This window comes from Rutilus rutilus (assembly GCF_951802725.1).
Source record: "Rutilus rutilus genome assembly, chromosome: 20".
In the NCBI taxonomy this organism is placed as follows: Eukaryota; Metazoa; Chordata; class Actinopteri; order Cypriniformes; family Leuciscidae; genus Rutilus; species Rutilus rutilus.
Window position 1 is genome coordinate 22,695,199 of NC_140225.1, and position 25,084 is coordinate 22,720,282.

A 25,084-nucleotide genomic window follows, 5' to 3' on the forward strand; every position below is an offset into this window, starting at 1 on the left:
GGCCAATCACAGACTTTATGTTGAGCGCATCAGCACAATGACCAATCAGAGGTGTTTAAGAATCTGTTCAACAGCGCTCAAAATAATAGAGCTGGTATCGTCACAATTTTAAATTTCAAAACTTGGTTCCTAAGTCGGTACTTTTTGAAAACTACTAGGATGATTGACATTCTGAAACAAACATAGCAATGTTTTGCATAGAACCAGTGTTTATTTTAACATTGATAAAATGACATACATCACCTTTAAGTTGTTAAAGTTACAAAATAACATTCTGAGTAGGGATGCACTGATATGAAAATTTTGGCGAATACCGATATTTCTTATTATTTGAAAGCCGATAACCGATATTTTGATATTTTAAAATCCAAATTTTTATATTATTTTTGAGAGCCTGATCACAAAAACAAAAGTCTCACCATTAAAAGTCAAGTCCCAAGCAATTTTATGTAGCCTATATGACAGACTTGTGCTGCACATGCTGCACTTAACTGTATTTTCCTTTTTTTAAAGTGATTCTAATCATATTTCAAGCAATTCAAAACCATCATGGTGAACAGTGCGCATCTATAGTGTCTGAGCTGAAGGAAATAATCCATTATTTATTGTCTTTAATATATCGTCCAAATTTTCTTATCAGGCCGATAACAATAACTTTAAAAATGAACATATCCGCCACCATATCGGTATCGGCATATATATCGCGCATCCCTAATTTTGAGTGCATTAACAGATGTTTTTGCTCACTTTGAACTCTCTCTTGATCTTCCAGGATCTATGTCTGTATGTCGGCTACACATCCTCAGTCTACTGCACCGCGTCAGTTTTAACACTCGCCGCTATTGCCCTGGACCGTTACTTCTCCATCGTGGACTGCCTGCGGTACGGTTCCCGCTGCACGATATGGAGAACCGGTTCCGTGGTGATATGGATTTGGCTGCAAGCTATGTTGACCAGCTGTCCTCCTCTCCTCGGCTGGAGCAACATCAGTTTCGTGGCTCCCATGTACAGCTGTGCCGTGAACTGGGCCAACAGCCCAAGCTACACGGTCATTATGGCCTCCTTATCTTTTCTTCTACCGGCTATAGTCATCCTGTTCTGCTATGTGAAGATTATCCGCGTGGCACGATACCATGCTAGGAGGATCCACAGTTTGGAAGAACATCTCCAGCGTAACAGAGCCACATCTGTCTTGAATCTCCAACACTCATTCATGGACACCTACACACCATCCAGGCTGATTTACTACGTGAGTGGGAGGTTTGTGACGGATCAGTTGGATGTTCCTGATGAAGTTGCTCCAGATGCACCATCTGAGATGTCTTCCAAGCCAACTGGTGGACGTCTGCACTCTTTCATGGCTCAAATCCATACCAGTAGCCCTCAACATCCCAGTCAACCTCAGCATCATGGAGTTCTGAGGTTATTTCTGGTCATCGCCGCTTTTTTCTTATGCTGGATGCCCTACATCAGCGTAGCTCTGGTGCAGGCCACCGAAACCGCCCTGTCCCGGCCCAGGAGCGTTGTTCCCCCGTCTGCTGTCACTTTCTCCTATTGGCTGGTGCTGTTTAATTCAGATATCAACCCGTTGCTGTATGCGCTCCTCAGCAAGCGCTTCCAAGGTGCCTTCCAGAGTTTGAGATGGAAGATCCTGGCCAGGTTGGGATGCGTTGTGGAGAAAGTAGGAGCTGAGAGATCTACAGGTGGAGGTGAAAGTGACCCCACTAACAGATCGAACCACAGTTCCACGGCGCACTCCAGAAACGACGAGGAGTCGACGTACTCTTCCGTTTTTGCTCTCAGCTCTCAGTTTCCTAACAGCCTCAGGGAGCAACTGAATAATGTTCTTCCGCTGGCCACTTGTTCTCGTCCTGTTTGTCATGAATGCGGCGGACGGGGTTCGAGGGCGGTGGACCACCTGCAGGTTCCCTCCAAACAGCGTGAGCGGAACAGACTCCCTTATTCTGCTGCTACTAAAAAGAAACAAGCCACATTCTTTTATGGACAGATCACAGTTAGAGTGGAACATATTTGCTGAGTGCATCACATACAGTCCTGCATAATGGAAACAAAGCTGAATGTTATTTGTATTTTGTGGGTGGATGATTATTTCAATGGAATGTTATGGGTTCAATAAAATGTAAGTTCCATGAGGCATTAAAAAGTTTAAATAATAATATTGCTATAATGAGGTTGTAAAGAAAATGTAAAGTTTTACAAAAAAAAAAAAAAAAAAAAAACGTATTGATTATTTATTGTGAAAATGTAGCTTTGCCACCACAGGAATAAATTATATTTTAAATATATATTAATATTTAAGAATAATATGTGTTTTTAATCAAATAAATGCAGCCTTGGTGAGCATAAGAGACATAAGAGATCGTAATTGTTCCAAACATTTGACTGCTATCGTATATATTTGTAAAATATATATTTTTCAATATTTAAAGCAAAGGTTTTTATTTATTATTTATTTGTTTGCTTATGGTTGTAACACGGGCCAGTGTTTTAGAGGGCTTTAAAGCAGAAAAAGTGAAGGTCATATTTTCTGTTAAAGCACTTACATGAATTATTCAGTACAAAACTGTTTTTATTTTAGCTTTTAACTGGTCTAAATCTTCACTTTTCTAGGTGGACCTATTTTGTATGTGGATGAACTCGAGGTCATGCGTTGCTGACATAATTTCTGTAGGTTGTGGCTTGTCATGTTAAAGTTACTGGGGTTTACCAGCGTTACGTGTTTGTGACATTTAAGTGAACAAATGAAATACCATTTTTCCACAAACAAGGTCAGTAAACAATTTTGTTATATTAGCCTCACTCTAACTTTCTTTTAAGAAACTATTTTAATGTTTACTGCCTGGTATATAATAACTGCATTTTTAATTTGTACTGCCAGTTATGTTGATGACTTATTTTCCTCTCAATTTCACCATTACCATCTTCACTCTGGTCAAAAAGGCAGATTGGCAATATAAAACAACACATGGACTGGAACATCGATTAGTACAAAAATAAAATTGCATCATGGTCTTTAAACTATGTATAATCTTTGTCTTCGCTGTTGCATCAAATTCTGCGCAGAAAATGACAAAATATTAAACGAATGAACATAACTGGCAGCTTTTATCTAATCAAATTTTGACACAAGGTATATTCTATTTATTAAAACATTCCACAAATTCAATTGATGGATAATTACTGAAACCCACTAAGATGGTCTCTGTGAAATTGGGCATGTTAAAAAAATTCATCCATTCATTCTCAGCATAAGCCTGTTAGATATTCATCAGTCTATAGGATTGGTTTGTTTAGAAACAAAACAAACAGAGAAAATATAGATTTACATGGTACATGTGAAAACAGACAAAGCGGATCTATTAAATGGATGATTTATTTGTTTTCTTGTCATTTTCCTCAAATGTGATCGTAATGCATTTCAGTGTAAAAATCATTCCTTACAAAGGTTTACAATAATGTCTAGCAATAATTCCAGAGGAATACAATATTATATTTATTGCCATCATAACAATGACAATGGGAGACAGTGCTGATGAGATCCTATTGCAAATCAAAGAAAAGGCAGTGAAGCCATCATGTAGCATTTATTGGCGTTTTCTGCATGCGTTTTCCTGTAGAACTAATTTCCATCCAATGGAACAGTCCATAAGATAAAAAACAAACAAAAATGCAATGCATTGTTTAAAAAAAAAAAGTGACTGGAGTCTTATGAAGTGCAGGATGTTTTCAGTGTATTTAAAGGTGGTTATCAGTTCCAGTCACCACCTTTTTCAAAGCACATAGTGTAGGTGCACTTTTCAGAAATGGTCATACATTCACTGGATGCACATGCCACCCTTTAACGGTAACACATCTTGCTGAAGATTGCCTATTCGGTTCGCCAATACTGCCCCTGAAGTGTCCTCACAGTGGTTAGCATGTGACTCTGAAAAAAATGTGATGGAATCAAAGTATAGCTTCAGTATAAACAGTCTGGATGCTGTAGTTAACCCCCTAAAAATCTTCATTCACAGTTTAGGAAAGGAAATCCCTTTAGACCTCAGATGCACCCATAGGACGGTAGACCTTTGTTTGTACAAGGAGTCTTCCAGCATCCCAGCAAACCCTCAGCACCATGGTATCCTATTCCTGTTTCGCTCTTTCTCCTAGACCCTCCAAATCGCCGTTAACCAACATGAGTTCAAAAACACCTTCATTCACAGTTTGGGAAGGGGAGTCCCTCGGATGCAACTGTTGCTAGGTAGAACTTTGTTGTATTAGAAGACAGCATATGTTGCAGTTCTTAATGTCTACGTCAATGTTTGGCACATGTTCTAATGGGCACTGGTAGTGATTCGTGCCAGTCAGTCTGAGCTCCAAAAAGAGTGTAACCATCTGAAGATCTGCAGGAACTCTTTATTGTGGAGATATTGGTTCATGGGTCTCTTGAGCAGAGGTCTCAAACTACCACTAGCCTGGTAAAATCCTCCATTTGGGCCTGGTAAAATCCTCCATTTGGGCCTGTTTTACGACCATACAGTTGAACTACATAGAGTTAATGAGGCATGGACAGAGCCATACATCTTTCCTAGCATAATGCTCTGCATGTTTAGTGGAGCAATAATGCTTTGACTTGTATTCTAAACTACTTAAATGTTCTTTTCTGCAATTAGCAGTGTAAGAAAAATCACAAGCTAGCTGTGACATAACAATCAGAAATATTTCGATATAAAAAAAGACTACAAAGCTATCAATCTACATATGATATTCAAAATATTTTTTATATATATCAGACAGGCAAATAAAGTGGCTGGAGTAGCTGTAGTGCATCAAAAATAGAAACTTCTATCCACTGAAGACTTATTGCCACAACAAGACTGTTCCCTGTGTAAACCGCTCCTGTTTGAATCTAGTTTGATGTAGATGCATGTAACTCAAACTTTTCTGACTTTGACTTATTTTCTGTGCCGTGCAGTGTTTGCTTGCTTTTATTAAATGGGCTGCAGCTGTTCTTTTACATTCAAGTTTTAGGCCTGTAAAAGCCATGTGGATAATAAGAAATGTATAAAATTAAATTGCAATATATAATATACATTAAATTACAACAATATATAAAATAAAAATGAAACATTATTAATTGAAATAAAATATGTAAATAGTAAAGGTTTTATTTAAAATATAAAAATTAAAGTCTCTAAATGGATTTGTGGGCTCGATTTAAGGATAAACTTGACACTTGATAGCCCAAATTTGCCCCGTAGGTAAGTCGTTTGAGACCCCTGCTCTTGAGTTCCAAGACCCAAGTCATTGTTCCAATACACTTACAGTTGTAAGATGCGCAAAAAAAAGTTTAAAAAAAGGTTTGGCTTTAGGAAATCGTCTGTTATAATGTGCATGAGGGTAAATGATGGCCTACGGAGTCTCGTTGACTGAGGAATATTAGGGAATGAATGCCCTTCCCAGCATTATCCAGTCACTGGAATAAGAACGGGAGAAGGTTTGTGCGTGTCAGTGAGGAAACGTGGACATGGAGGTCCTGGCCCGTCGGGTCCAGTTGAGTCCTGAGCTGGTTCCGGTCTCAGCCGGTTCAACAGGCTGTTCCCGCTTTCTGAGTTTGGTGCTGAGCTCAATTAAACACTGATCCCAGTCCTCCGGTAACAGCAGCATTAGGAAGCCCAGACAGATGATCAACACGGCGATGAGTCGCACTGTATTGAAGTGGATATCACAGGTGTACAGGTCCACCACTGCAACACCAACAACACACACTTTAGAGCCACCACGGCAAAATGTCTATGAAGTTGCAATGACTGCCCACTTTGCTGAATGTACTGATTTTGCCGAGTTAGACAGATTCCTGGGTCAACATATTTTGTTGATCCTGGAACAACATTCTGGTCCAAAAATTTAGTCCAAACCATATCCCTACCCCTAAACCTAACCCTACCCGTAAGCTATGCCTAAAATCAGAAGGAAATGCACGGTGAATAACATTGATGTAGAAGCACCTAACTCTCCTAAACTTGACATACTGTAAACTTGTCCCTCAAATCTGATTGGACTGTTGTTCCAGGATCAACAAAGATGTTGATCCAGGAACATGTTGCACTTGGTGAAATCAGGTTCTGCCACTTTGCTAGCCTCAGTGGGACAGGGTTCAAAAACAGTTTTACAAAAACCTTTAAAAACAGATATACAATGAACTAAGAGTGTGATTGTATATATCCCTTTAAATCAGTCAGTGGCACAAAATATAGGTTTTCTATAAACAAGTTTGTTTTTATATTTAAAAAAGTTTACTTTGATGAAAATGAACTCACTTGCATTGACAGGGACACTCAGTACAATGCCGAGTGAAATCAGCTTAGGGTATGTAATGGCAATGCCAAAATTCACCAGCATATTAAATGCTGTAGAAGAAGAAAATGAAGACCAGTTATATGTTATATATCTCTTAAGACAGTTATTCTAATTGTTGCACATTACATAAACAATACTCTACTTATAATAATATACTTTTTTCTGTCAGTTATTTACCTAGTAAGAGTCCAGCCACTCCACACATGTAGGCCCAGGGAAGACCAGCTATGGATGTGAAGTACTCAACATGTGTGAAGTACAGTATAACTGGTACAAAGCTCATAAAGATAAAGTTTGCACCGCCGACAATGGTTAGAAACAGAGCCGCCTCTCCAAATTTGGCACTGCCCAAGACAAGCTTGAAAAGCACCTGAGAAAACATAAACAAAAAGACCAGCTCAGATAAGTTTGTTTCGGTTAATTGGTTCGTTCATTTCAATGATCATTCAATGCTATTCACATTATACTTGTTTTATTTTAGCTGTAATACATTCACCAGCCACTTTATTAGGTATACCTGATCAACTGATTAACTCAAATATTTAATCAGCCAATCACACAGCAGCAACTCAATGCATTTAGGCATGGAGACATGGGCTCCGTCCGGAAACAGAACAGGGGAATGAAAGAGTAATTTAACCATCTGAACAGAACCATCAGTTTCTTATTTCAAAGCACCTTGTTAAGCGTATAATAAACCTCTGTTTAGGTAGTTAATTGTACAGTACTTGCAATGCCTTTGCCGCTGAACGAGTGTCCGGATATGCAGTCTCGGGAGAAAGTCTTGATGGTTCAGGGGTTTAGATGGTGCTGAAGTTGCAATTGATTTTCTCCATGTTGAATGAAGAAATTATGATGAACTTGCGATGTTAGCCTGTCTCAGTTGTTGTCGAGGTATGACAATACTTGAGGCCCTGTTGACGTGGTTGTGCCAACTCCGGGACAAAGATCCCTTGGCATTCCACATGGACAGTAACCAGGAGAAGACGAGAGAGAAGGAGAGGAGAAGAACCGTGTGCAGGTGCACTTTAACTTCTATGGAGTTCACTCCTCCAGGGTGGTCAGTAAGCCAATGGTAACTTAAGCTTTAGAAGGGAACATTTACGACTTTTTGTCTTCAAGCATAGTATTTTGCATATGTAACTGGATCGGGTGTTGATGCAGAAACTATTAAAGATTCTTGTAATATTAATATGTTGCATATGTATCATCATATAATATACATGATCATTTAGATCATCAAAATGCTAATTCGTAGATACCAAAAAGGGTATATAAAAAGGGTTCTATCATAAAGCATGCATAAAACGGTATACAATACAAAATAAACAATGCCACCTTGGAATTATAAGGTTCTATCTACATTCTGAGCAGTTTTGAAATATTGAGCTTCAAAGTTTTTGCATTCCATACTCCTTTGTTGATAAACCCTTTTTGTTTCTAAAAAAACCTCCCAAAATGTACACAACTTAAAAAAAAAAAAGCTTTTTCACATAATATAAACAAGTTGTCACAGAATAAGAATAGTAAAATTGACAAAGAATCTTATAATTCCAAGATGACGACCATACAAGTAATAATCCTACACAAAATGGGTCTTATTCACTAATAATTGCGCACACTATTCGTATTTATACGCATATTTAAACTTCTCATGTAGCCTAAACGTTCCGCCAAATTTACAACACGTGCGTATGTACATGTTCTTAACCTTGTTGATGAAGTCGTAGTATTCTAAATGAGCGACCGCGTGCCTGAGGTAAGTAATTTACATAAAACACACCCAAGCCATGTCCATATGAGGGCATTCTGCACACCCTTTTCTTTCGTCACTCTCGGCAAACATGACACTCTCTAAAGATGAAATATTAAATTGATAACATTTTTCATCAAGTTTATTCATCACCTGACAATAAATATTTCACAGACTTTTTTACGTTAGTGCAATGACAAATTAAAGCAGTTATTTTATTTTAGAAGCAAACATGTATTCGAACAATATCTAGTGTTTTTTACGAGTAAGATATATGAAAATATGTGTCAATTTGGTGGCTATAAAAATCTTACACAAGAGGGCAGCAGAGTTCATCGCATGTAAGGTAATTTGTCACATTTTATTAAAACACATTTAAAGGGGAACTATGCAGTTTTTTTTTTTAGCTTAATTTACCTTAACTGAATAGCTTCGCAGTCATTGGAATGGTTATATGACTTTTTTCAGGTTGAATGGTGGCTGTCACGCTTCCCCTAGCACCTTTGAGCGGAAAAACCACCCTCGCAACTTTGGGCCGGCGGGTCGCGTCAGGAAGTATCGCATGATATCAGGTCTTGCGATGTAACGAATTGCTTTACGGCACTGCACACATTCATTTATATATTAGCACACATTCATTTATATATATATATTTATATACAGTGGGTACGGAAAATATTCAGACCCCCTTAAATTTTTCACTCTTTGTTATATTGCAGCCATTTGCTAAAATCATTTAAGTTCATTTTTTTTCCTCATTATTGTACACACAGCACCCCACATTGACAGAAAAACACAGAATTGTTGACATTTTTGCACATTTATTAAAAAAGAAAAACTGAAATATCACATGGTCCTAAGTATTCAGACCCTTTGCTGTGACACTCATATATTTAACTCAGGTGCTGTCCATTTCTTCTGATCATCCTTGAGATGGTTCTACACCTTCATTTGAGTCCAGCTGTGTTTGATTATACTGATTGGACTTGATTAGGAAAGCCACACACCTGTCTATATAAGACCTTACAGCTCACAGTGCATGTCAGAGCAAATGAGAATCATGAGGTCAAAGGAACTGCCTGAAGAGCTCAGAGACAGAATTGTGGCAAGGCACAGATCTGGCCATGGTTACAAAAAAAATTCTGCTGCACTTAAGGTTCCTAAGAGCATAGTGGCCTCCATAATCCTTAAATGGAAGACGTTTGGGACGACCAGAACCCTTCCTAGAGCTGGCCGTCCGGCCAAACTGAGCTATCGGGGGAGAAGAGCCTTGGTGAGAGAGGTAAAGAAGAACCCAAAGATCACTGTGGCTGAGCTCCAGAGATGCAGTCGGGAGATGGGAGAAAGTTGTAGTAAGTCAACCATCACTGCAGCCATCCACCAGTCGGGGCTTTATGGCAGAGTGGCCCGACGGAAGCCTCTCCTCCGTGCAAGACACATGAAAGCACACCTGAAGGACTCCAAGATGGTGATAAATAAGATTCTCTGGTCTGATGAGACCAAGATAGAACTTTTTGGCCTTAATTCTAAGCGGTATGTGTGGAGAAAACCAGGCACTGCTCATCACCTGTCCAATACAGTCTCAACAGTGAAGCATGGTGGTGGCAGCATCATGCTGTGGGGGTGTTTTTCAGCTGCAGGGACAGGGCGACTGGTTGCAATCGAGGGAAAGATGAATGCGGCCAAGTACAGGGATATCCTGGACGAAAACCTTCTCCAGAGTGCTCTGGACCTCAGACTGGGCCGAAGGTTCACCTTCCAACAAGACAATGACCCTAAGTACACAGCTAAAATAACGAAGGAGTGGCTTCACAACAACTCTGTGACTGTTCTTGAATGGCCCAGCCAGAACCCTGACTTAAACCCAATTGAGCATCTCTGGAGAGACCAGAAAATGGCTGTCCACCAACGTTTACCATCCAACCTGACAGAACTGGAGAGGATCTGCAAGGAGGAATGGCAGAGGATACCCAAATCCAGGTGTGAAAAAGACTCATGGCTGTATTAGATCAAAAGGGTGCTTCTACTAAATACTGAGCAAAGGGTCTGAATACTTAGGACTATGTGATATTTCAGTTTTTCTTTTTTAATAAATGTGCAAAAATGTCAACAATTCTGTGAACTTAAATGATTTTAGCAAATGGCTGCAATATAACAAAGAGTGAAAAATACAATATTACACTGTATGTAATGTATTAGCCTATTTAAGATCTATATCCATGTTTAAATTTCATCTTAACATGTTTATAAGGCCAGCAAGTAATTGTAATTTTAGTATACGGGTAGTTTCAGTTGTTCCTATATTTATTCATAATCATAATTTTGAATACATTTTAGAACGAAAGTTATTACTGAATAATTATTTGTTCATAAAAAAGTGTGCGTACAGTGGATGAGACCCAATGTCCTGGAGATATGCGTGCTCATTCATAGAAGGTTTCCTATGGCTATGAATGAAAGGGGATGAGTTCTTTTTATGGGCATAATGGAGTGAGAGTTAATTGGGAAATGGAGTGAGAGTTATCTCTTTCCACATTCCTTTTGGTCGTAAATGGATTTTTTTGCCATGGTGACCAAAGGCCTGGCTCTGCCTGAATGTTGGTTGCAGTTCAGGGGTAGTTCACAGAACTCTAACACAGTTTATTGGGGGAAGGGGTTTGCTGGATTATATTTACATCAGAATAAAGAATTTAAACTAATTTAAGTGACTTTGAAGTTTGCAGGTGTCATGGTGTCATTGGGGCTGGTCTGAGTATTTCAGAAACTGCTGATCTACTGGGATTTTCATCCACAACCATCTCTAGGGTTCACAGAGAATGGTCTGAAAAAGAGAACTTTGTGACACGTTACATTATCCTGCTGGAATTAGTCATCAGAAGATGGGTACACTGTGGTCTTGAAGGGATGGACATGGTCAGCAACAATACATAGACTGTGGTGTTTAAACGATGCTCAATTCACCCTTCGCCGGGAGTTTAATTGACAGATGATTTAACCAATCATAACGCAGAATCCGCCGTTTTGTCCGACAAAGCAGAAGAGTTAGTAGATTAACGTTGGTGGACTTGAACTTGAAAAATTGTTCACCTGATGTTCATTCATGTTTATTTGATGCTGTAAATTAACTGCTAGAAAGAGATGATTGGTTCATAAGCCGCTTAAACTGAGGCACTACAGCGATCTGTCACGACACATAAGCCACAAAACGGTATTTATTGTTTAAATGTCTTTAAAAAATGTAAAAATTTGAAATTTGTTTCATATCAAAAGTAACCTGCTCTGTCTTGTCTCTCAACTTGTCGTCAGTGTCCTCTTTAGCTCTGTGGTGTACTTTTCACTGCGTGAGAACATGATGTGTGGAGTGATGAGAGCAGAATGGCTTGTCGGACAGTAACTAAAGGGGGCGGGTCTTTGCGAACGGTCAATTGGGCCCAAAATGCTCAAAATTGGGCTCAAAAATCACCCACATCATTACACCAACAGCATGAACCGTTGATACAAGGCAGGATGGATCCATGCTTTCATGTTGTTTATCCCAAATTCTGAACCTAACATCTGAATGTTGCATCAGAAATCGAGACTCATCAGACCAGGCAACGTTTTTCCAATCTTCTTTGAGTCTGTGCGACTTATTGCCTCAGTTTCCTGTTCTTATAGCTGACAGGAGTGGCGCTCAGTGTGTCTTCTGCTGCTGTAGCCCATCTGTTTCATGGTTCAATGTGCTGTTCGTTTTTCGCCCACAGAACTGCCACTCACTGGATATTTTCTCTTTTTCCGATCATTCTTTGGTTATGGCTGAAAATCCCATTAGATCAGCAGTTTCTAAAATGCTCAGACCAGCTTGTCTGGCACCAACAACCATGTCAAAGTGACAATTAAATCCCCTTTCTACCCCATTCTGATGCTCAGTTTGAACTTTAGCGAATCGTCTTGACCGTGTCTAGTGATTGTCTGATTAGATATTTGCATTAACGAGCAGTTGAACAGGTGTACATAAAGTGCGTATGTATATAAATTAAATACACTACTTCTGATTCAGTGTTCGTTTTAATAGTTCTAAATAACAATGTCATCTTTCAAATGTCTGCAGGAAAGACAACAAGGTTGTAATGTTGTGGATAGCCAACTGATCTTTCTGTCCAGTTCACTTATTGATTTGTCCTTTTCAGATGACCGCAAGAAAGTACTTCACAAAATCAATCAAGACAAATAAGGTTAATTACAGAAAGCAAAGCACTCCCAAGACATCACTCCATGACTATGTAAAGAGGTGCAGTTATTGATGAGTACCGTTTCAATGACACAGAACCAAATACCAATTTAACTGAAACACATTTGATGAATTGGTGTTAAAATACTCTCAATGAGCAATAACAAAAGTGTTGACTGTTGAAGTAGGGTTACCTTATAGAGGGCAGAGGCAGATGCAGAGGCCACTACAAATGTTATGCCAATAACAGAGTGACTGTGGAAGCCATCAGCGTAGGTCAGCATCACTATTCCAGCGATGGCCAGAATGGCAGCAACAATCTTGTAAAAGAACAAAATAAAGGTCACATCGCAATGTGTTACATCAAAAAGACTGTCTGTAGTCTACAACATGTATTATATGTTGTATTATATATTGTATTCAAGTGTGTCCAAGTGAAAAAATGTTTCCAGAGCGTAGCCGAATTGAGTGCAGTACAGAAACATTATGAGGGTGTCAGAAAGATTGATTACTCCCACCCAAAGACCCTCCTGAACAGCTTTTTGTTCTGGTTCAACTATCTCTGTTCTGTTGCCCTTATTTGAAAGATCGTGGTTTTGCATTCTCATGGATGTTGCCATATTCATATCACCATCATCTTATCAGGAGAAACACACCTCATGAAACATGCCAAGAACATGTCCAGGACATATTTCACCATAAAATTCCAAGCAAGAAACAAGACAATTAAGACTATTTTAGGACAATACATTTTTTATTTTTTATTATTGAGTTGTTTAACTTGACATGGAACATTCTTTTTCCAAATCTTTACTCACGTCTCACCCATTTTCCCAGGAGATTCTAAATGATTTCCCCCCCTTTTATTCACTTTTAATTACTACATTCGCATCCTATACTCTGAAAAGATTGTGGGTCATTTCTACTGTGAGAGCAGCACATCACATATCTGAACTGGATCACAAACCAAACACACTTACTAACGTGAGCTCATTGTCTCTCTATCATCTAATGTCCTCTAGATGGGAACTTAACTAGTACTGCGCCAGGGACATCCAAAAACCCTGACTCACCAAAATCTGCCCAGCACTGCGGTGCTTGTGTGTGTGTGTGTGTGTGTGTGTGTGTAAGAGAGAGAGAGAGAAAGAGAGAGAGCAACAGGAACACAGAGAGACAAAGAAAATGTTAAACAGCACTTTGGTTTCTTTGATCTGAGAAAAAGAAGAAAGGAGCACAAAGGAAGAAGACAGGAAAAGGTGATTGTGAAAGCAAAAGTATTGTACTATGATGGAATTGCTGACTCATGGGATTAGCAGAAGGGACTAGAATACGATTCATCAATCCACAACCAAAAGGTTGCTGTGACATCTATATATATTTGTCTGTCCGTCTATCTATTAAACTCTTAGCAAAAATTGCGATCAAGCATCATGAAAAGTGCATGTCAAATCGATATCTAAAATTTCTTCCATCTATCAAACTATCCGTCCACCCACTCACCCTGACGCCCATGAAGCGATCCCGCAGCACGATCCAGGACAGGAGAAAGACGAAGGCTTTGTTACAGCAGAAAAGGGCAGATACATCGGTGCTGTTGATCTTTCTCAGAGCCTGAAGGTACAGGTAGTTTGTCAGAATCCACAGCAAGCCGAAAGGGGCCACTTTAGTGAAGAACACCTTCGCTGTTAGTCCGTCGTCCCCGAAGAACCGACAGCACTCTCTGAAATATCACATACACAAACATAAAACATGAATTGAAATTCAAGTCACACAAAACACCCAACAGATAGTTAGACCAACTGGAAACAAACTTTTAAAGCTAAATTCCCTCATTGAAATGTTGAATGTGTCTGTGTGACGTGATCTGATGAACAGATACACACAGAGCTACCATATATATTTGGCCATTACGCTTAGAGTTGTCCTCAGTTCACTTCCATGTTAGATAATGGACTCTAATTACAACTGACAGTAAATTGCTCAGCCCTTCCCTGCTGAAAAGTCCAGCATAAACCAGTATGGATTCCAGTGTGGTTAGTGCTGGAATAGTGCTGGTCTAACTGGTGGACTAGCATAGTCATGCTGTTCTCAAGCAAAACGGAGCAGGTGAAGCTGGTTCAGTGCAGTCAGGAGCATGACATATTGTTGAAAACAGTGATAGCATGCACTTTCAACAACTGCTGAAAGATAATTAATTCAACCAAAGTCAATGACCAAGGGCCCAACTAAAGGCAACACTAATCACCATAACAGTTGACTTCAACAACCTTTGTACTATGAAAAAAATTAAGCCAAAACTGTACTTGTGTTCTTTTGAACTGTAAATTTGTAATAAGTGAATATGGTAATTCTGTTTTTGGAGTTGTTTAATTATTCTCTGGTGAGATACTGATTCTATTTACAGTTGATTTCATCTAAGGCTGTGTGGCTGTGAGTCAGTTGTGGTTGTATTTCTGCTCATCTCTTCTCTTTTTTCTGTTCTTGTTCCTTATCTTTGGTGATTCTGCTTGTTAACTGCAGGTATCGTCACTAATGCTCAATCAGCACTTGTAGAGAGAATCTACTTAATTTCACTAACTACACATTGCTTCAGATTGGGGCTATATGAAAACTGAGCACTGTTTGTTTAACACTGGGGATTTTACTGTGTAAACATGTAACCAGCAAAAATGTTCATTTATTAAATAATTAATTACAATTAATTGTCTTGGTCTTTAACTACGACCACACACTAAGAAATGTGATATGTAACATACACAAGTTTTGTTGTGGTCTTTCTGGGATCATATCAGCAAACAAAAGACAACGTAGCACACCAGCATCCCATGCTGGTCCCAGCGTGTAAAAGATAATTTATGCTTGTCATGAATTGCTGTCTTTATGTGACATATAGTATGAGAGTGACTGTAGCGCTTCCATGTACAATCAGGCAAATTGAGAAGTCCACCTCTCCATCAGGAAATTGGACTAAACCATTTCATTCAGGAAAGGTCACGCAGGTCATTCACATCTCTTTTCAGTAATTTCAGTGATTAAAGTGTCTATTAATTTAGTTTATGTAAACATCATGCACTGTAAAAAAATTCTAACCCTCCCAATTGAAAAATGTAGATGTTATCGGTCACTTGAAATTTTTTGATTTGGGAGGGTTAGACATTTTTTACAGTGTGGGTAATATTGAGATTTGTCTTGGTTTAAGATGAATTAATTTGGTTTGGTCTGTCTTTGGCTTTTGTCATTGGATTTTGGATATATTTAATTGTTCCTCAAGGGAAGTAACTATTTGCATATTTTTATGTCGGACACTATTTTTGTATGACTACCCCATGTTTTTAATGGGGAAATAAAAATAATCTCTTCATTTAAGAGTCTTTGAAATGTATAAAATTGTGAGAAGTTCTAAAAAAGTGATTGTTTTGCATTTAATTAATTAACTGCTCAATCTGGCTGTATGGCATTCAATATTTGTTAAATGGAATTTATTGTGTAATGGTGTTGGGAATATTGCCTTTTCACCTATGCACGTCTCCGTCCTTTTTAATTACATTGAGGACTGCAAAGGAATTGTGTTTGTTTATCCTCAAGTTTTTTCTTTTATTGTATGGTATGGTCTTGTATGTTCTAGAAAAACTTCTTCATTGTCTCTATTACATTTACAGGCTTCAGCAACTGTCATCTACCTCTGATTTTAGAGGAAAGTTGTGGGTATGGCGTATTTAGTAGCACTGTTATTCTGAAAAAAAAAAGATGTTGTTCCATAAACGTATACTTTAAGTCACATTGTGCATGAATATGGTCCATTTTCAATTTAAAGCTTGACATTTTCCAGGGTCCAAGTTTTTGTAAAGTGTTTCCCAAGTCATGGCTGGTTGACATCACTTTTTTAAGGTCAACATATTAAATGACCCACAGAAATAGAAAAAACATGAATATGTCTATAGTAGGAATCTTTATTTTCTATTCTCTAAGATTTTAAACAGGTATCTGGGCTAGATGTCAAAAACCAGAAGCTTCTACTATTTCTAATAACATTAGGCTTTGGATAAATGAAGTTGGCTATACCCCATCTTTCAAGTAATGCATTACTATACAGCGGGGGAAATAAGTATTGAACAAGTCATAATTTTTCTCAGTAAATATATTTCCAAAGGTGCTATTGACATGAAATCTTCACCGGATGTTGGTAACAACCCAAGTAAGCCATACATACAAAGAAACAAACAAAAATAAGTTCAGAAATTAAGTTATGTGTAATAATGTGAAATGACACAGGGAAAAAGTATTGAACACATGAAGAAAGGGAGGCGCAAAAAGGCATGGAAAGCCAAGACAACTGCTGAAAACTTACAGTAATTAAAAAGCAATCCAGCCCCCTGTCAGTGGAAATTAATAACAGCTGGTTCAGTCCCAAATGATGGCCTACAAAAAGGTCTCATTGCCAAGGTGTCACACAAGACACATCTCATGATGGGTAAAAGCAAAGAGCTGTCTCAAGACCTTCGCAACCTATTGTTGCAAAACATAATGATGGCATTGGTTATAGGCGCCATTCTAAGCTTCTGAATGGTCCAGTGAGCACTTTTGGGGCCATAATACGGAAGTGGAAAGACAATAATTTCACCATAAATTTGCCTTGACCAGTGCTCCTCGCAAGATTTCTGATAGAGGAGTGAAAAGAATAATCAGAAGAGTTGTCCAAGTGCCAAGGACCACTTGTGGAGAGCTTCAAAAAGACCTGCAGATAGCAGGTACTGTTGTCTCAAAGAAAACAGTAAGTAATGCACTCCACCGCCATGGCCTGTATGCACGCTCACCACGCAAGACTCCATTACTGAAAAAAAAGCATGTTGAAGCTCATTTAAAGTTTGCTGCACAACATTTGGAAAAGCCAGTGAAATACTGGGAGAATATAGTGTGGTCACATGAGAGCAAATTTGAACTGTTTGGATGCCATAATACACACCATGTTTGGAGGAGAAATGGCAGTGCACATTACCCTAAAAACACCATACAACTTGGTGTTGGCTCTTGGACAACTCTTCTGATTATTCTTTTCACTCCTCTATCAGAAATCTTGCGAGGAGCACTAGTCAAGGCAAATTTATGGTGAAATTATTGTCTTTTTAATTACTGTAAGTTTTCAGCAGTTGTCTTGGCTTTCCATGCCTTTTTGCGCCTCCCTTTCTTCATGTGCTCAATACTTTTTCCCTGTGTCATTTCACATTATTACACATAACTTAATTTCTGAACTTATTTTTGTTTGTTTCTTTGTATGTATGGCTTACTTGGGTTGTTACCAACATCTGGTGAACATTTCATGTCAATAGCACCTTTGGAAATATATTTACTGAGAAAAATGATGATGTGTTCAATACTTATTTCCCCCGCTGTAAATAAAGGCACTTCATATTAACCAAAAAATGTCTTTCTGCCTTTTTCCCCTCCATTTTTACAAAGCCTTTGTACTTCACTGCTGGCTCTTGAGTCTTCAAATCCTGCACTGCAGTGCTGCTAATATTGTTTTGCCCTGTATGACAAATTGATTTGGCTTTTCCTCATTTAACACAAAAACTTTTGTTAAAATTATTAAATAAAAGAAGCATTTCACCAGAATCTACAGTGTATTTCACTTTCCAAACACTCTTCCTAGACAGAGCGGAAGATACTTTCCTTTAATGACTCTGTTTAAATAAGCAATGAGTCTGCTTAGTATTCAGCACATACAAGATCAAAAGACAAACCTGGAGAGGACAACCCGTCTGTGAATTACGGCACAGAATTTCCTAAGTGTCCCCCTCAACAGAGATTAGGGTCACAAAAAGGGATTTCACTAAACAGATTCTCCAGGCAAACGCAAACCCCTGCTCTGCTATTCGCTCAGCTGCAGAAACTGCAGTAGTAAGCTGCATGCATTTTCCCCCTGAAAAGGCAATCCCAGAATGCATTACTGGATAAACACAATCTCACGGGTCCAGATTTTTACCTGAACCTCTGTTTTGGTGTCTGTCTTTCAGGGCTCTTGCACAGGTGGCCAACGTAATACAGAGGAAAGAAGAGGCAGTTCCATGTGGTGGCGAACCATGTGAGAGTGAAGGGTGCGTCGTACTGCCTGAAGGTCAGCTTGGCCAGCTGTGTGGAGCCTGCCCATGACGAGCACACGCACATCACCATGGCAACGCCCCATATTGCTTTTCGCACCTGGACGGCCGTCACTCGCACGCAGCAGCTTAATCTCTGCTTCCCCGTCCCTGACTCCGCCCCTGCTCCGCCCACCATCGCCTGTCCATCGGCGGTGCCCATGACGGTCTCCCTCGGACGCTCCTCCCCTGCAAGCAAACAAAATTACATCAGCTGCTGATTTATGAGACCATTTATTTTCATTTTTTTATTATGGTTTGGTGCAAACAGACAATTAAATCACTGTAAAAATACTCCCCCCCCCATATATGAACTGCAGGGTTGCAGTATTACTACAATCTATGCAGTGAAATGTGACGTTTTCAGTGATGTAGAACAAATGAGGTTATCTGGATGCAGTTTTTATGCAGTTTTTCAGCTGCACTTGCTATTTTTGTAATTATCCCATTTACCACAGAATCATACAAAAAGAGATTTCTCCAAATTTTTGGCTCTCGTGATGTGTTTTTCATTTGGTTCATCTTATGAAAATGCATTAATCATATTCAGAGAATAAAAAAAATTGCAAGTTTTCCTTTCAGAACTCTTCAAAAGATGGAAAGACTAAAAAAAGTAATATTTTTATCTTTATATACACTCACCTAAAGGATTATTAGGAACACCTGTTCAATTTCTCATTAATGCAATTATCTAATCAACCAATCACATGGCAGTTGCTTCAATGCATTTAGGGGTGTGGTCCTGGTCAAGACAATCTCCTGAACTCCAAACTGAATGTCAGAATGGGAAAGAAAGGTGATTTAAGCAATTTTGAGCGTGGCATGGTTGTTGGTGCCAGACGGGCCGGTCTGAGTATTTCACAATCTGCTCAGTTACTGGGATTTTCACGCACAACCATTTCTAGGGTTTACAAAGAATGGTGTGAAAAGGGAAAAACATCTAGTATGCGGCAGTCCTGTGGGCGAAAATGCCTTGTTGATGCTAGAGGTCAGAGGAGAATGGGCCGACTGATTCAAGCTGATAGAAGAGCAACTTTGACTGAAATAACCACTCGTTACAACCGAGGTATGCAGCAAAGCATTTGTGAAGCCACAACACGCACAACCTTGAGGCGGATGGGCTACAACAGCAGAAGACCCCACCGGGTACCACTCATCTCCACTACAAATAGGAAAAAGAGGCTACAATTTGCACATGTACCCATCCTCTGATGGCTACTTCCAGCAGGATAATGCACCATGTCACAAAGCTCGAATCATTTTAAATTGGTTTCTTGAACATGACAATGAGTTCACTGTACTAAAATGGCCCCCACAGTCACCAGATCTCAACCCAATAGAGCATCTTTGGGATGTGGTGGAACGGGAGCTTCGTGCCCTGGATGTGCATCCCACAAATCTCCATCAACTGCAAGATGCTATCCTATCAATATGGGCCAACATTTCTTAAGAATGCTTTCAGCACCTTGTTGAATCAATGCCACGTAGAATTAAGGCAGTTCTGAAGGCGAAAGGGGGTCAAACACAGTATTAGTATGGTGTTCCTAATAATCCTTTAGGTGAGTGTATATATATATATATTTTTTTTATAAAAACATTCTCAAATTCCAATTAAATATAATTACAATAAAACAGTTTCTATTTAAATAAGTGCTGGGCAACATCCAACATAAACAAGTTAGTGTTATCATAATATATGTGTGTGTACTATGTGTAATTATTTTGTATATTTAAATACACACATATGAATGTATACATTTAAGAAATATTTGCATGTATATACTGTATAAATGTATACATAATTATGTATAAATATAAATATTTTATCTATAAATAACACATACATACATATACATGCATGTGTGTGTATTTATATATACAAAATAATTATACACTGTACACAAACATATATCATGTAAACTCAAACTTTTATTTTGGATGCGATGAATCGCGATGAATCATTGCCCAGCACTAATTTAAATATATTTTAAAATGTAATTTATTCCTATGTGTTATGTTTAGTTTATCAGTATTTTAGTTTTGGTTTTTCTTGTTTGACCTGCCTGTAATTTCCTTGTCTGTTTCCATGGTTTTTCATTGATTGATTAGTTGAACACCTGTTGCTTGTTTCTTTGATTTGGTTTTGTTCTAGGTGTGTTCCGATTTACAGGGTCCCTACGCAGTGTTCACTGCTCCCTACTCCCTGAGCATGGGATATCCGTTGAAGTGGACTTCGCTGACAATAATCGCTCATTTGGAACGCCCTGCAACGTCATCAAAGAAAGGCAATGATGGGGTCATACAGATTATGATATAACATGAATATTGTCATTTACTGTACATTCAGATTTAAAATACATACACAAAACACACATTATGTTGGTCTTTTTTAATAAATATAATCAAATCATATATGTTAAAGGCACACTATGCAGTTTCCGTTTTTCTCAAACAGCGACCCCTAGTGTTGCTGTGGAGTACTTGTATTTAACGTTACTGTCGTAAATACCACTCACGCAGAGCCGTCTCTGCACTCTTCCGACGCTTTCTTCGTCGACTCTGCCACGATTCACGTCTGAAATGCGTGCTAGTGTCTTCCATAGAGGCTGCTTCATATGTTGTTGATGTATGTGACGTCGTGCCGTAAAGCAAGTCGTGATTCTCGCGAGATTTGGCAGGGCACCACTCTCAAACTTGCATTGCTGGTTTTGCCAGCGACGTCCCTCCCCCCCGCTTTGCTATCGGGATGATTTGCCCTACTACGAGTTAGTTTACCATCGAAATGATTTCGAAGCTGTTATATTAAGGTACAAATCTTGCATAGTGTGCCTTTAATTATAAAATTGTATGACTATTGCAGCTATCAATTGACTATTATTAACAGATTTGAAGCTGTACTTTAACTGTCATGCCATATGAAAATAAATTCTGATTTGGTTAACCATGTGCATATGTGTTCCTAATCTATGGTCTTAATAATTGAATTGTAGTGGTCTCATCTTGTGCGCTTTCTTTCCCACATAATAAACACTCCTGAGGTATATGAAGTCAAATAAAAAATGACAGAGCCTCAGCTGTGTCTTGCCACTTTTACTTTGTCATACCTATTCATACAATAGAATATGCAAATGTTAAATTCATCGCCATAGCCATTCATAAATACTCTAGTTTGTATAATAATAATAACATTTATGAATGCTCAAATGCATAGGTAAACTAAAGAGCCATTTAAAAACACTTTTAACGGCTCTGCTCCATCTTTAGTTCTGACTGGTGATGTGGTTCTCATTGACAGTTGGGTGATTTTTCTTCTCCACTTCCTGTGAAGGTGTGTATCGATATTCCCTGATTCCCTATGCCGTTCGCAGTGCCCTTCGAACTGAACATGTTCGCTCCCTTCGGATTGGAATCTCACTTAAGATGGTGAAACAATTCACAGTCCACAATGGAATGCACCTTCTGTTTAATTGGTTAAATTTTATGTGAATAAACCATAAATGTTGCAAATAGATCCTGCTTTGATATCATCTCTGCATCAGCGCACTGTGACAAAAATACTGAACCACAAAAATGGATCTAGTGGCAGTTCGTAGCAGTTTTTGTGGAAATTTCAGCATTCTTTGATGAATAAAAAGTTTGAAAGAACAGCATTAATTCGAAATCTTTTGCAACTTGTAAATGTCTTTACTGCACTTTTGATCAATCTGATGCATCCTTGCTGAATCAAAGTATTCTTTCTGACACCATTTTTGTCAAGCATTTCAGTATTACATGGGTTTCCAGACATTTTAAAAATCCCTGAAATGACATGAAAGATGTCTAATCCATAGACTTCCAAAAAATGTCTCTCAACAAATAAATGAAACATCACATTCTCACCAGCGTTCCCTGAAATATCGAAGAAGCAATCAAAAGCACAGCTTACTGTGCTTAAAGTGTCAAGGGGAAATGCTTGAAAACCAAGAATATTTTATAAAACAGGAACTCTGAATGGAATCTGTCTGAAGTCTCTCAAGAACTGCAGTGCTATTGTTCAGATCAGATAAGTACATCTCAAGCCCACCATCAATTCATAAACGCTCTTAATGGCTCTTAATAGCCCTTCATCTATTCACGCGCAGAATAAACGAGTGGAGTAATCACTCTCCCTGAGTCTGGTGGAGGATTCAATCTGTTTATCCATAAAGAGAAAAAGGTGCATCCTCAGTGCTGAAGCATCTGGTTACTCTATGAAACACAATAACATACTTAACAAGGTAATGATAGATGATTTTTAATTTGCAAGGCTATTCACAAGAAAGTAAACACTCAGATACATTGTTCAGAATAGCATACTAACAAACATACTAACTAGATTCCAATATGTGCAGTATACAACAAGCATACTGCACCAAATACTGTATCTCATGTTAAAGGGTTAGTTCACCCAAAAATGAAAATTCTGTCAGTAATTACTCACACTCAGGTTGTTCCAACGCCGCAAGACCTTCGTTCATCTTCGGAACACAAATTAAGATATTTTTGATGAAATCTGAGAGCTGGCTCACTCCTCCATAGACTTCTAGGTGACCGAAACTTGCTGGCCCAGAAAAGTTATTAAAGAGATTGTTAATATAGTCCAAGTGACTACAGTGGCTCAATCTTAAGTATATCAAGCGACGAGAATACTTTTTGCGCGCAAAAACAACAAAAATAAAGACTTTATTCCACTATTCATTTCCTTCTCTCTGGGCCTCGAGTTAGATTACATAGTGTTTTTGCGCAGCGCGTCTGTTACACATCACCACGTAGGCTCACTATTGGCCGACGCTGGTCATGTGTGTGATGCGTGTGATGTACAATACATCTCTTTAATACATTTTCTGGGCCAGCAAGTTTCGGTCACCTAGAAGTCTATGGAGGAGTGAGCCAGCTCTCAGATTTCATCAAAAATATCTTAATTTGTGTTCCGAAGATGAATGAAGATCTTACGGGGTTGGAACAACATGAGGGTGAGTAATTACTAACAGAATTTTCATTTTTGGGTGAACTTACCCTTTAATGATTTTGAAAGAACACTCAAGGCCCCGTTTAAAGCTGGTATTGATGCGTTTTGGGCGATCGGATCACAACTAGACAACCAGACCCGTTTACACCTGTATTTAGCATCATCCACTTGATACCGGATTGACGGAAACAAATGAAGTCTTCTTAATACCAGGTGAAAACAGGGCTGTATGCACACCAAAGCTACATTTATTTGATCAAAATCAGTCATTACGCCAGTCTTCAGTGTCACATGATCCTTCAGAGTCACATGATCTAATTATGCTGATTTGCTGCTTAAGAAACATTTGTTCTTATTATCAATGTTGAAAACGGTTATGCTGCTTAATATTTTTGGAAACTGTGATACATTACATAATATCTAAGATAAATCTATTGGTCTCTTAACAGTAGATGATACTACTTTTCTATAATTTTTCAGAAACATGGCATAGCTGAAAGCTTCCATTTCAAGTGAATGACACTGGGAGCTCAATCATCATATGTTGACCTAATATCACAAAATACCCTGAATCCTAATCTTTATAGCAAGTGATTTAAAGTGAAAGATGATTTTCTTATTTCTTATTCATAACCAACAGCCTAGAAAAATTTCACACAGACAGATTGAGTGAAGACTGTGAGACAGCACCCTATTTGTATTTTAGGATTTTTTACACGCACAAGCTTTACTTTTAGAGAAGCTGCATGTCCCAAACTCTCAGAGACTCTTTAAAGCAGCTTAATTATTTGCTGGTATTATGTAAGATTTTCTGTTTCTGCCTCTGAATCCATGATTAAACCTTTAGAGTTCACCAGTCCACCCGAACACACTCTTTAACCTTCATGTATCTGCATCCTTTGGGATGTGCCTGGAGAAGCTTTCAACATCCAAACCACAACACAACAGCATGTTCATCCATAGATCTGTCTCTGTTAACAGAAGCTACAGTTTCCAAACAGAAAGAATCAAATAACTCCTAGTCAAACAACACCACCCACAGTGTATGTGTAAACCGAAACTATATAGTGTACACTAATCTATATTTACACACAAACACACACACTAGCAATGGAAGCTGTTGTCACATCATACACCACAGCAAATGTACAATCTGTTTCATTTCCAAAGATCGTTCTTTGGTAAATTCAACCTTACATTTGGGCCTCAGTAGACTAAACAAAAGCAATACTTTTAAAATTAAATAGCAAATATTACTTTTTTTGTATGCGTTTGTGACCATTTTAATTGCAGTCTGGAATCCTACAGAGATCATAAAAAAAAAAAAAAACGAACAGTGATCTCATACCTTTCATAAGCAGCGCTATTTGTCAAGAGTTGCTGCAGGGCACTTCAGCAGCAGTATTACATTGAGAATAAGTGTGTTCACCTGCACGTCGAGTGCAGATTGGCTTGTCTTTGAAAACAGCAACAACACGCCACATTCACTGACATCTGAAAGGATGAAGAACAGCCAAATAAACTCAACCAGGAAGAGGAATTTTAAATGGCAAAATCATATGAGAAAAAAAATGCAAATATTAGTAAGTGCACTGAATCTTTATTGGAAACCCAAAAAGCCATGAGGTGTATTTTTC

The 25,084-nt window shown here is 38.6% G+C and overlaps 2 protein-coding genes across 3 annotated transcripts in view; one reads left to right on the forward strand and one right to left on the reverse strand.

The window, feature by feature from the left end:
- Positions 1–249: 249 nt before the first annotated feature.
- On the forward strand, positions 250–2,369 carry LOC311279391 (5-hydroxytryptamine receptor 1D). The gene has a single exon (XM_084390847.1). The coding sequence runs from the start codon at positions 734–736 to the stop codon at positions 2,036–2,038; it is 1,305 nt and encodes a 434-aa protein (XP_084246973.1). The 5' UTR covers positions 250–733; the 3' UTR covers positions 2,039–2,369.
- The window catches only part of slc35f3b (solute carrier family 35 member F3b), a 77,418-nt gene continuing 54,695 nt past the window's right edge, over positions 2,362–25,084 (reverse strand). For both annotated transcript variants that reach the window (XM_084390845.1, XM_084390846.1), the window contains 6 exons: positions 18,307–18,649; positions 13,824–14,043; positions 12,518–12,643; positions 6,538–6,730; positions 6,321–6,410; positions 2,362–5,747 (listed from right to left, as the gene is read on the reverse strand). In XM_084390845.1, coding sequence (XP_084246971.1) covers positions 5,509–5,747; positions 6,321–6,410; positions 6,538–6,730; positions 12,518–12,643; positions 13,824–14,043; positions 18,307–18,649 — 1,211 coding nt within the window. In that variant the 3' untranslated portion in view covers positions 2,362–5,508. The remainder of the gene's footprint in view (positions 5,748–6,320; positions 6,411–6,537; positions 6,731–12,517; positions 12,644–13,823; positions 14,044–18,306; positions 18,650–25,084) is intronic.